Source organism: Branchiostoma belcheri, unplaced genomic scaffold, assembly GCF_001625305.1.
Source record: "Branchiostoma belcheri isolate BF01 breed outbred unplaced genomic scaffold, Haploidv18h27 scaffold217, whole genome shotgun sequence".
NCBI lineage: Eukaryota > Metazoa > Chordata > Leptocardii > Amphioxiformes > Branchiostomatidae > Branchiostoma > Branchiostoma belcheri.
The window spans coordinates 107,322-120,405 of NW_017803680.1; the positions used below are offsets into that span (position 1 = coordinate 107,322).

Consider the following 13,084-nt stretch of genomic DNA (forward strand, 5'->3'; position numbering starts at 1 on the left):
CCAGTCTTGGAAAAAAATACGTAAACGAAAAAAAAACTACAAGCAAATTTACCGATCTTAATAAAGTTCACTGTATTTAATGCGTAAATATGACTCGTGTCTGTATTCTTTGTGTCGTTATTTGTGTTCGATGCCCTGTCCTCCCCCCCAGCCCCATACTTTCAATGAAGTCCGAGAGTTTGAGCCTCAGAGTCTCTTAATCGGAAAGGCCGGGCAATTGAAAAAAAAATGCGCTGACAAATTAGCTTTTCAAATAAGCGGCTTCCACCGTAGTCCTGTTTTTCACAACTGTTTCCTTGACAAGTCTTATCAGCATTTGTCTTTGTGAAAGCTGGTCTGTTTGTGTTGCATTCCTCTAGTCCCTTAGGTACAGAGGCAGGAAGGGTGACACTGGTGAATCAATTATCCACCCACCCAAAAGACAGACAAGCGTGCTTCTAATCAAAAAGTGTGGTGCTAACAAAAAAAGTGTTGATTATCAGCTCGTGTGCTGACCGTCTTCACGGAGTCAGCTAAACATATTTCCTTCTCGTTACACTTCCTTTCTTCACAGAACAGGTGACTACTTCTGCGCATGCCAACTTCACGCGAACACGGCACGTCTACATATTAGTACGACAGGGCAGATTTCTTTCAAGTTCTTCCAAGAAAACAGGATGGATGTGGTCACGATGGACATGTAGCGGCTTGACTTAGAAGCTATAAAAGCGTTTGACTTTAGCCACGCCGGCAGATTGCGAGGAGAAGACGACTCGTGGCTCCAGATCAAGACACCGTCTTCACGCCACCGACGGACACTTTAGAGGCAGAGCCTTCATCTTGACCAACAAACTGCAAGGTGAGATACGGAGACCGTCATGTTACATTGTACAGTTTGGTTGTAATTTGTAAAAAAAAAACAATGATATTAACAATAATTTAGCATAGCTCTTAGGATTTTGATTTAGAAAGTTTTTTGCAGGTCAAGTTCTAAACCTCAATCATGTGAGGAGTGAACTCCCTACTCTCTAGGCATTTACATGTGTAAGCAAGACAAAACAAGTCCATCTTTCCTTTGGAAACAATTTACTGGGAAATGGCGTCGCTCCTGGCTGCCGAACAAGGTAGCACCTAGCCTCATTCGCTGACTTATGGGGTGGGGGCGTTAATTTTTTTGGAGAAAGGGTTTCGCCACCTATAACGCCCCACACCGAGATTGTCACTGCGCCTGAAATCGACTGGCTAACTAGTCTGGGTACCATCCGGATTTTCGCTCCGCCACGCTCGAAAATTTTGGCTAATCCTTACACTTTGTTTTAGTCCGTGAATCCGTTTTCAATCGAAACATTTCCACGAATGTATCTGTTGGCGTTTGTAAGGTCACCTCGCAATCTTTAAATCTCACAGCTGGCTGCGTTCTTCATCGACACATGAGCCGAGTGATTCACCGCTAGGAGTTTTCGTTTTTCTTTTTCGTTTTCGAGTTCGCTTTGCCTGGTTTACACAAAAAACACTTAAAGTGTCACTAGTGGGGGAGAATCATCAACAAATGCAATTTTTTCCGTTTCCCATGGGTGCTTTTTGGTGCATTTGGGGTTTTCTGATGCACAAGATGTATAATATCACCAATCAATCGAGTTTGTAGAAAAGCACTTTAGTTTGGTGAAGTTTGAGCACCATTTTTGAAGCAAATGTTTGCATAAATGTTTATGACACAATGTAAGAAGTTGTACATAAGTTACAAAAGTCAGATAGCCTCATACACTACTTGAGTCCTTTGATAATTCAAAGAACCAAAAATTACTGGTCAAATTGTTGCCATTGCTGCACTTTTAAAGGAAACATGACAAGACTATATGCCTGGTGCTGACAGTCAGCCATCTGGGACACGTGTTGTGGAATGTGTATTGCAAAGGATGATGGGATAGTATCATCTCCCCCCCCTGAAGTGTCACAAAACATCTTCCTCTGCCACCGCCCGCGCGGTGGTGTTTTGAGTGCTGTTTACACACACCAGCGCAAATCGTTTTCCAAAACGCTGTAATGACCTTATGTAACCCGAATGCTCAGTCACGTGACTGGGTGATGCAATATGGAACGCCGTAACTGATATTTCCGGAAAAAGTAGCGGCACCCGAAGAAAGCCGATTGTGGATAGGATTATTCCAGTCACAAGACAGACCTTTTTCAAAAGTTGTATTGTGTTTGTGGAGAAATGGCGGGGAAGGAGGCCATTCTAGTCACCTTACTCCAACAGATCCTGCTTTTCTTCTATCTGACTCGAGTCCAATCCAACATGATGCGTCAGGCAAGGCGCCGAAGGCGCGTCCGGCGTCGCAGGCAACAATACCGTCCTTTTCAACGGGCGACCGTTTTGGGCGGCCTGGTTCTAGTCCAAACGCAGGGTGTCGACCGCTCAATCTGACCTACCTCACCCAGCGAAACATTTTCGAAAACGCAATCCTGTTTACACCCAAAACGCCGCTTTCATAGAGCTGTTTCAAACGCACTTTGAAGTTGTTTTGAAACACTTCGCAAGAAAAGCGTTTTAGAACACTTTAAAATTCCTGTTTACACGGGGGATAGAAGCGTTTTCGAAAACGTTTCCAAAAACGCTATTTTTTGTGTGTAAACCAGGCTTTAGACCGATTCATGTCCAATGTACGTATGTAGGAACAACATATTGCATTTATTATTATTTTGAAAGTCAAGTTTGAGATGGTGATGATTGACTTCGATGTCATCACCTAGTCGGCTTGCTGCAGAGGTGTTTAGCAATTCAACTGTTAGTTAAGAGCTTTATGTTGTAATTGTTTGTGCTTATATTTGTGTTCCGTAACCAAACTTAAGCAAGTCATGATTTATTATGTATTTGCGCTTAACCTCCCAACCCATGCTACAAATCTTACATTAACGTTAGGGAAGGTTCGATCTGCTATCTAAAACTGACCAAGATCCACGCATTCGAAAGATCCAGGCATTCTTAAGGGTTTATGCACGCAAATGTTGATAGCATTGTGGCTGGCACCAAGGTTGAGGAGATTAGCCATTTCAAAATTTTACTACCAGCCATCTTGACAGGATGTTTGCATAATTAATGACTTTCTAGCCCTGGCCCTGTCATCATGGCACATTCTTTGCGCCCTGATGCCTTTGTCATAATTGGTGACATTTATTATTAGGCCATGTTGATTTGATTATATGGATGACATCCTCCGGGAGCGCCAAAACTGATGCGCGCGTGCGAATAAAAAAAAAGTTTTGCAAAAAAAAAAAAGGTTCTTTTCATTATGAAATCTACGTGGTCATGAGGGTTGAGCAAATGGCACAGAATATGGTTTGGCGAAAAATCTAGTCTTCAAGTTCATTTCTTTACAATTTCGTCTTTTTTCGTTTGATTTTGGCATTATACGACATTGGTATAGTTCTTATTAATTTTTTGTAACTTATGGTATATTTTTGCTCATTTTGCAACTGTTTTGTACGATTAACAGTATGGCTGAAACCTTTTTTTTCTTTTGGAAACGGCCGAAAATTCATGCGCGCGCGGATGTCATCCATATAATCAAATCAACATGGCCTTACGCAAAAATTAAGAATGGTGGCACCAGTTAACCAACCGGTGCTGAACTGTACTTAGCAGTTACTGGTAACCTTCATCAGACCATTACTGAGCCCACTTGTGATTTAGATTAATACGAACTGTCCCGTTTCTTCAGAGACACCAAAGGTTTTAGTTGTTATTCGTCAGTACTTTTTGTGTGATATTAACATATTGCTACATGGGGAGGGGGACGGCGTGCATTTAATTCTTATCTATTTTCTTTAAATAAGATATTGGTTCAGTTTCATGTTAAATGTCAAGTGAGACTGTTCAAATACATGTACTTGTCCTTGATTTGATTGATTTATATATTGTTTTTGTTCAATAAAGAATAAAAATTGCTAGAGATGAGCATGTCGGCTGCTGATACTGTAGAAAGTCCGACACAAACTTTGCAACATGTCTATTACTTCAGGTTTAGTACAAACCATATCGGCATACGAACTTCATTGTCTTTTGTCACATTTTGTTGCACTTTTGTACATTATACAACCTTCGATCTACCATTATATATATATGTGTGTGTGTGTGTGTGTGTGTGTGTGTGTGTGTGTGTGTGTGTGTGTGTGTGTGTGTGTGTGTGTGTACAGAGAGAAAGCGAGAGATACTGCACTGCATTCGTAGCGATACTGCACACAAAATTAAACACTGTATATAATTATATTATATACATTAATTTTGTGTGAAGTACCACTACGAATACAAAGACATAACTTACAAGTGACCCGCTGAATTTTTGTCTTAAATACAGAGTCGCTGGACAGGACAAAGATGACCCGTCACTTTGAGTTTGTCCTGGCTCTGGCACTCCTGGCTGGAGCCGTGTATCCAGGTAAACATTTCCATAATATCAACGGAAACAATGAAAGACAGGGTTTCCGTTTGGATCTAACATTTTAACATTATAAAAACGTGAAATGTGTAGTTTTCGGATGGAAGTCAAATGATGGATCGGACTAAATTTATCTCTCAACTTTTACCACAAGCCAAGAGCATGGCACAACAGCCGGAAGAGGAACAACAACTGAATAAAGATGCCTCACCTGATATTGAGGAAGCGGAGATGTTACTTAAAGAGCTGGAAGGTAGAGGGACGTTTGCCTTCAGTGGGTTCGATACCAATATTGCATTCTCATGTATTATCTCTAGAAATCAGCTTGTACAATTGTACTATAATCTCATATCATGAAAGCAACTGATGCCAAACTTAACAAATATATATACATATAATAAGAAAAAAGGAGAAAGTCACAATTGCTGTCTATCAGTTTTAAACCGAAAAAGGTGATTTTATAGACAGAAATGGAAGATATTTTTATCGAACCTTTCTTTTTTGCTTGACTAGCTCTTATGTTAAAGAGGAAACAAACTGTGTCATAATTTGTGTACTTTAGTAGAGCTTGCTATTTAACTTAATCGTTTCGTTGTTTGCCTTACATGTTTACAATTGCATACAATTGTACATAGTATTTCATTTTGTGGACACAGATTTGGTTAAGAAAGAAGTGATGGCCGGCAACAACAGTATTGATGATCACATGGCGGGACTTTTCGGCAAAAGGACGTGGTCACCTGGTAAGCATGAATTTTATGATTATTAACATATTATGACTTTTGGTTTCGTAAAGCCTTGTTAGGTTTTCTTTAAGTATAGGTTCTAAAATGCCTGCCATGCAAACAATGCAACCACAGACACACACAGTCTTTTTCTCCCAGAGAAAGAGAGACAGAATGATGTATTTGTGCTTGATTTAATTTGATTTATAAAACTGTATAAACAAATACAAAGCCAGGACTGCCCAACTATCCGGAGGCTATTTAAAAGGGCTAGCCCTCATAACAGTTAATTAGAAACAATTAACAATGTCGGTAACGATTCAGATACATTAACATACTATTAGGTAATAGATGACTCATTCTAACTATGGAGGCGGTCTGTTCTATTAGGCTCATTCAGATTAAAATGTACAAAATGGTGATTTTTAGGGTTGAAAAATCGATGGTTAGTTTTTTCAGGCAAACTTCCTTATATTTTTAGGGAAACACCTCCGTTAATGATTGCCGAAACATGACAGCTTAATTGTCATAGGAATTTACCAAAAATGTATAGACTTTAATAAGGTATATTAAAACAATGAATTTTTTACGCCAAAAAGCAGTTACTCAAGTAACTGGATATGATTTTGGAAACGGTCAGACGATTCAGCTAGCTTTCGTCAGTGACTGAGAGACCAGAGGAGAAATGCGGGTTTGTAAGCACAAACTAGAAGTTGAAGACAATTTCTTTTTGCACTTCCAAAAAATTGTCTTCAACTTATTTGCATATCAATCAACAGTTTGTGTTTATAAACCTGCATTTCTCCTCTGGTCTTTCAGTCACTTACGAAAGCTAGTGAATACTAGTTGAAACGCCTAACCGTTTCCAAAATCATATCCAGTTGCTTGAGTAACTGCTTCTTAGCGTATCTTATTACCTGGATGTCTAACCTTCATCGACTAATTTCGACAACACTGAAACATCAGAATGAAACGGGTATATGATAAAGCTTGTATTCATTATATCACATCAAAAGCCATTAGTTTAGGCGTCAGTATACATGGAAGTACTTCTGTAGTACATTATATACTGGCACATACATGTACACACGTATCGAACACATGAAGATAGTGAAGTGTATTTAACTTTGGAAGCAAAATCTCAAAGAAGGGTAGAACATTGGAGTCTGATGACGACATTGAGGGTTATTTTCCTTTCGATGCATATGTTTTCTACCTTATTTCTATTGATTATGTCTATGGTGTACAGGAAAAGGAAATTTGATCCCTTGTTATGTCTTTTCCGCTACAGTTAACTTCCGTGACCCAAACGTAGCATTAGGAAGATCTACGTATCAGCACGATGGTCAAAAAGGCCATCAAAAATCCTCACTTGGAAATCATTAATATTAATGAGAAATCGGTGTCAATCAGTCATTTCACTATTGGCAACAATAGCTGATTGGTTCACGCTTTAGCGGGCGGGGCCTTGGCAAGTTTTGGTGATACTTCGAGTCGCTGTTTTTTCCCCGCGATCTTGTCCTTTCATATGCGCGCCTTTCCCCGCCCCTATTGTTCTTTTATTCACACAATTAACAATGCCCCAACACACATTCAAGCCATGTTTAATTTCCTTATGCCACCAACAATAATTCGCAACTGTGCTACAATTTGTCTTATTTCGTAATTCAACACACTAAAAAAAATCCACAGATATTAAAGTTCCCCGGGTCTAATCGGCCTTGATCGCGCTACTGCATACTTCAGACGGCACGGAACGCGCCGGCATCGGCTGCATGACAGAACATCTAGAATATGTCTAAAAAATTCCAGACTCGAGTGATTAATCAAGAACATCTACCAAAAACACAAAAACACACTACATACGATTCAGATACATTCTTATACATGTATTCTTGTTGTACCTGTTACTAAACGAGGTTTACGGCGCGGAAACAGCACAGAAGCCATGATTGTTTGGCCGGCGTGCCGAGTACTTCGTCTAATACGGGGAATACATCGTAACGTTCTGGAGTCAAATGATAGACCGTACTAAAAACATAACCGTACTAAGAAGGTTTTAGAAATAGTAGAAGTATGATAGTAAATCTTTGTAGAAGAAAGTCGGCTGAAGCTAGAGTTTTTTCACAACATATCTGGATTAGACCGGTTCCCTCCTTTTTCCTTTGTTTACAAACCGACGCCATTTTGTGTCACCGTTTATAAACCTACAGCCCCTTTTTTTAATTCGTGTAGCTAAGGAGGTTATCCACCTACCTGCATTTCAAATCCCAAATAACACATTCAAGGCAATGTTCAGCGTTCTATCTCTAGCAACCCTTTTTGTCGATCACTGTCGATGCTATGTTTCAGCATGGAGGTAGAAAAAAAAACCTCCATGGTTTCAGTTACTCGCGCGTGCCGACACAAAGCTTTTGTGATTTTTGTCCAAATTATTTCTTCAAACCATGGAGCTTCAGGTTCCAACCGACGACTTCGACACGGTTGCACGACGGAACGGATGGGGATAGTTTTAGATTTACCATATGATGTCGCCCAAATAAGCCAAGAGGCTTAAAAAAACATACGGTTGGGAAGTAAATTTTATTCTCGTTCGCTACCGCGACGTAGTTTTGACTTCTCTTTTTCACGGTACAATGATAGGCGTCCATTTGGGGGAATATGAACTTTCCCTGATAAATACGATATATACGACTGGAAAAATTCCTTGAACTGTCAAAGAAAATCTTCTCAAAGGGACAGTATCGCGGTTGATTTGCATCGAGCCAACGCACTGTTGTCTTTAAAACTCGCGCCCGGGAGGAGAACAATAGGGCCACGCTGGTCGAAATTTCCATTTCACTGGCCTTCCCGGGAGGAAGGTGAGAACGAACCGCTCTGATCTCCACCGACGTCCTCATTATAACTCTAAAACAAACCCTCTGTTCCACGTGAATTTTGAACTAAAACGCAGAAAATGTATTTTGAGCAATATCTCCCGATCCTATCGGTAGAATCCTATAAAAAATACACCAATCGAAAAAGTAAACATCTGGCCGCCATCTTGAAAAAAAATGACGTGATTCTCTTGCGCCGTTATGGAATTATGGGAGAAAACATACTAGAAAATCGACGAAATAAGTTTAAAACTCACAGACAACAAAAATTCTACAAGAGAAATGGAATTTAAAGGTCCTAAAGTTTACAGTATGGATAAAACATATGTTTGATGCGTAAATTAGCGAAATGTAGCGGTAGGTTAAAGTTCAATGACCCAAAATGACCTTATGTACGCACATACAGTCGGCGGGAAATTTGAATTGCATTCTACGTTGTCATTTCTTATTTTATACATATTTCGGGAGCGAACTAATTTTTTTTGTGTGTGCGTGATTCTTTTTCTAACTTCATAATCGCATCGTGCGTTATATTGGGCAAAAGTTGTGTTGTTTATCTGAACACTGCCGCTGCTCACGACACACCGGGTTGTGGGCGGGGCCTATTTGCTTAGCAACGAGGATTTTAACATAGCAACGGGACCATCGTGCAGTCGAGCACAGGGCATGGAGGCGTGTCGGCTCGAGCTGTGGACGGTAACAGGAGTCCTCACTGGGGTCACAATTCCTGCACACACACGAACGAAGAAAAAGACCCATGGTGGTACGTCGATTTGGGACGTCATGTCACTGTCGACCACGTCACCATCGTCAACCGCCGTGACTGCAGTGAAAGGATCACACCATTCGACGTCCACGTCGGGTCCAGCACTGACGTGGCCAGAAACCGGAGGTGTGGCGGGCATCACCACTTCCCTCCGACTGAGACCGAGAAGGTTGTCAACTGCGGCGGGTTGGGGGGCAGGTACGTGGGCATCAGGCTGCCGGGGAGGAGGCGAATCCTGACGCTGTGCGAGGTGGAGGTATATGCATGTAAGTACCGTACATACTATATCCATGCCAGGCCCGCCTCTTGTGCGTGAGAAGCAACTACATATTATGCGAACCGTGGGCCTGGAATCAGAAGAAGGTGACCATGCCATGTATGATCATATTGTGTCTCGTCCAACTTTGCTGTGTAGTACTTTAAAAGATTGTGAACATACATGTACTTCAAGGGCCACTTGAATGCTGTGCAGAACAAATTATTCTACTTTGTAGCAGGTGGCCCCCATGGGAGAGTTTCTTTCAGCAAGGACAAAGCTTCCAAAGAAATAAGCGATAGCTCCGCAATTGTTTTTTTTTTCTTTAATATTATCCTGTTTTACTCTCAGCTCCAAACCTAGCGCTGGGAAAACCAACGTCCCAGTCGAATGTCGAACTTAACGGGTTTGCCTCCCGAGCGACTGACGGATGCAGGGACCCGTACTGGGGTAGCCAGTGCTGCACCCACACTCCAGCGGAGGCGGACCCTTGGCTGCAAGTGGACCTCGGCAGGTCGGTCAGAGTCCAGTGGGTGGTCATCATGAACCGCGCGGACTGTTGCCGAGAGCGACTCAACCCCTTCGCCGTCCACATTGGAAACAATGCGCGCGTAGTCCAGAACCCTCGCTGCGGCGGGCATCACACCATCCCCGCTGGTAAGGACAAGGATGCCATCAACTGTAACGGAATGAGAGGGCGATATGTGGGGATCCGACTGCCCGGCTATGGCCGTATCCTGACAGTCTGCGAAGTCGAAGTCTACGCCGGTATGTTAAGCAAACTTTCTTTTCAGTTTTTTTTTTTTTTTTTGTCATTATGACTCTTTCAAGTAATAAACTTCTATGCTGGATACTCTACAAGCTGGGGGTGGGGGGTGGTGGAAGTTGGAAGATCTGTTCTAACAGCTGCAGGGGTCAGCGATTGGTGGAACTCGATGTGATCAAAACATGCAATATCTTTAAGGGAATGCATAAGTTAACCCCTTCCTGTCAAGTTCTGCTACTTTAATGAAAATCATTTCGACTCTTTCGAAAGTCGAAAAGAGGCGAGAGAGAGAGAGAGAGAGAGAGAGAGAGAAAGAGATAAACACTGACTGACAGACAAACGTCAAACATTAAAACGTATTTTTTTTCTAGGTACGGTGACAAAGAGGACATCTGAAGTGCGGGAGACCGAGGAAAAGGGCTGCGGAGAACATGAGGTTAGGCCACAGCAAGTAATTTTCATAGACGACATGAGCTGATTTTGGAGAGAAAAAAAAAACAAGAACTCTTGTAGTCTTCTGGCAGTGGTCAACATGCAGAAAATGGTCAAATTTGTCTGTTGCCATCTGGAGCTTAGATGATGGATAAATATGAAGAGGCCTATATGGGTGACAAGACAAGGATCTGATTTATCATTCTGCCTTTTCTTTTATAATATAATTATTTTGATTAAATATAGTATTTCATTCCTTTTATATGTTAGCAAAACAATTTGTACAATGATTGAAAATGTTTTTGCATTGAGTGACAAATGGATGTTTTTTCAGTGACAAATGGATTTTGTTTCAGTGACAAATGGATGTTGTAATACTTGGCAGTAAACTTGGCACAGCTTAGGTATCGTTAAATAAAGTCATGTTGGATACATCAGTATGGACACATTTAAATTCATACTGGTTTATGACGTAGGACATGCATGGTAGCTTAAAGTTCAAAATACCAGTTGGTTTCTCTCTCTCTCTCTTCTCTCTCTCACTTTTATCTCTCTCTCACTCTCTTCTCTCTCCTCTCTCTCACTCTCTTCTCTCTCTCTCTCACCACTCTCTTCTCTCTCTCACTCTTCTCTCTCTCTCTCTCTTCTCTCACTCTCTTCTCTCTCTTCTCTCTCTCACCACTCTCTTCTCTCTCTCACTCTCTTCTCTCTCTCACACTCTCTCTCTTCTCTCTCTCTCACCACTCTCTTCTCTCTGTCTTCTCTCTCACCACTCTCTTCTCTTTCTCACTCTTCTCTCTCTCTCTCTCTCTCTCTCACTCTCTTCTCTCACTCTCTTCTCTCTCTTCTCTCTCTCACCACTCTTCTCTCTCTCTCTCTCTCTCTCTCTCTCTCATCCTTAAGTACTGTCTCCTGGATTTAATTCATGGCTGTGCAATGTTGTCATATTTACACAAATCAGCTGTTGCCAGCTCCTGAACTCAATTCCTGTCCATGATATTGATGCTTACCTACAGGAGGGGCAAAGCTGGGTGGGTGATGAGGAGGAACACAACTGCAACTGTGACGCCGGCGAAGAGTTCTGCTACAAGGTGGAGTGTGGGGATGATGGTGAAAAGAAACCCATCAAGGGCGAAGAAGGGATGTGGACCTGCGAGGAGACTGAAGAGACCGAGGAAACCGGTAATTCAAGATTTCGAACGATTCTTTAAACTATTACCAAAACATATGTGGATCAGCAAATGTCATCAGAGCCTTCTATGAGGTTTAACTGTGATTCTACAAACTATTACAGAAAGTAGTGGATAGGAAAATATCAGAGCCCCTTCAAACTTCTACTACCAAATATGTCTGTTTCTGTTAAGCACAGGTTATGGTGTTACGTAATTACAAGAAGAAATTAAGTTATAATATTATTAGTTTATGGTTCATAGACTTATTTGAAACCTTCCTTGCAGGTTTTTTCAAAGTTAAAGTATATCGTATGTCTTTTGTTTTCCAGCACGGGAGTTCCCGGAGAAAACCATGGAGAATGGGATGGAGGACTACAAGGAATAACTGGTGAGTGGGGATCGGTAGAAGCACGCTTAAATACTACTGCATGTAGTAGTTGTTTCAAGCATTGCCTGTTGATGATACACAGTTATGTAATGTTCATGATTTTCAAGTAGATTTGGAAATGTCCAATATCTAACGCAATGTATTTAGTGTACAAGTTTTGAATCAAGCTTATGACTTCTTGAAGCACATGTCGTCAGTAAGCTACAGCAGACTGCAATGCCATGTCAAGAGCCGCGGCAGAGTAGTTCATTAAAGTTTTGGTTTGTTCTTGGATGATCCATTCTTAGACCACTGTTGTTGTTTCTTCTCCATACTGTAGGCTGGAGTTGTGAAGATCTGGTCAAGAAACTGATGGACATGGAAGTCAACTCGGCGTCCCTTTCTTTTCACACGTTCTTAGCTTATTCTTTACTGGAAACTATCTAGTCTGTACCTCTTTTACGGAATTTTAGATATGGAATCTATCTGAAACTCTTTTGCTCATGTCCAATCTATTTTTCTTTTAGCAGTCGAGATCTTCTTTCTTTCCTCCCTTATGAATTATGGTCTTCTTTTCTGATCTCCTAAATTAGAGGCTGTTCCTTTGGTGCCAGCTGTGCATCTTATTCTAAATCTCTATAATCTATTTCATGACTATGCCGAGGTGCGATGTTACAACACAGACAATGTATGCTCATAAGCAGATATTATAAATTAGCGGTGTTGACAACAGTGAGGTTGAAAGGGACGTTCTTTTTTCAAACAAAAGGAAACGTTGGTTTTGATTCGTAGTGAAGGTCCCGGACTAAAGACGTCATCTAGGAAGAGCACAGGTCTTAACATGTGAGTTTCGTGGTGCAATGCTAAAGAAATTACAAACTATTTCAAAAATATCAAATCACTAAAATCTCTTAAATGAAAATGTGCAGAAGGTTAGGTAAATTGTGGTCAATATAATAACAATTACAGACTATATTGTTGATGTGACTTTCATTTCAACAGCCAATGGAAAGCTGGCATCTTATTTGACACGCCATTTGACATGCAATCCTAACTTGTCTTAGGCCAGCATAACACAAAACTCTCCCACAAGACAGAACAAACTGAAGGAATGAAAGGATAGAGAGGGGCAGTGATCTGCTGTCAATACCACAAAAAAAAACTTATAGTAGGTTTAGAGAGAAAATGGTCCTAATAAGAAAACTGCAGAGTAGTACATGTAGGAAGTGAAACCTATTTGGCAAAAGTAAAAATCTATGTTTGACGTGGTGGGGAAAAGATTGCGGACAAGGATTTAATCTCGAAATTC

The 13,084-nt window shown here is 41.1% G+C and overlaps 1 protein-coding gene across 2 annotated transcripts; it reads left to right on the forward strand.

The window, feature by feature from the left end:
- Positions 1-476: 476 nt before the first annotated feature.
- LOC109470038 lies at positions 477-12,399 on the forward strand. Of its 2 annotated transcripts, XM_019768812.1 has the most exons (11): positions 487-838; positions 4,335-4,415; positions 4,570-4,668; positions 5,072-5,158; positions 6,432-6,475; positions 8,667-9,048; positions 9,390-9,806; positions 10,176-10,240; positions 11,253-11,418; positions 11,738-11,796; positions 12,116-12,399. In XM_019768812.1, the coding sequence occupies exons 2-10, from the start codon at positions 4,355-4,357 to the stop codon at positions 11,791-11,793; spliced, it is 1,377 nt and encodes a 458-aa protein (XP_019624371.1). In that variant the 5' UTR covers positions 487-838; positions 4,335-4,354; the 3' UTR covers positions 11,794-11,796; positions 12,116-12,399. The 2 variants fall into 2 exon arrangements, with proteins under 2 accessions (XP_019624372.1, XP_019624371.1); XM_019768813.1 differs by lacking the exon at positions 4,570-4,668 and having other exon boundaries at positions 477-838.
- Positions 12,400-13,084: the final 685 nt, after the last annotated feature.

Coding starts and splice junctions, on each gene's coding strand:
- LOC109470038 (XM_019768812.1), top strand. CDS start 4,355: ATGACCCGTCACTTTGAGTTTGTCCTGGCTCTGGCACTCCTGGCTGGA. Junction 5,159..6,431: donor CAAAAGGACGTGGTCACCTG/GTAAGCATGAAT, acceptor TTTCCGCTACAG/TTAACTTCCGTGACCCAAAC. Junction 9,807..10,175: donor CGAAGTCGAAGTCTACGCCG/GTATGTTAAGCA, acceptor TTTTTTTTCTAG/GTACGGTGACAAAGAGGACA.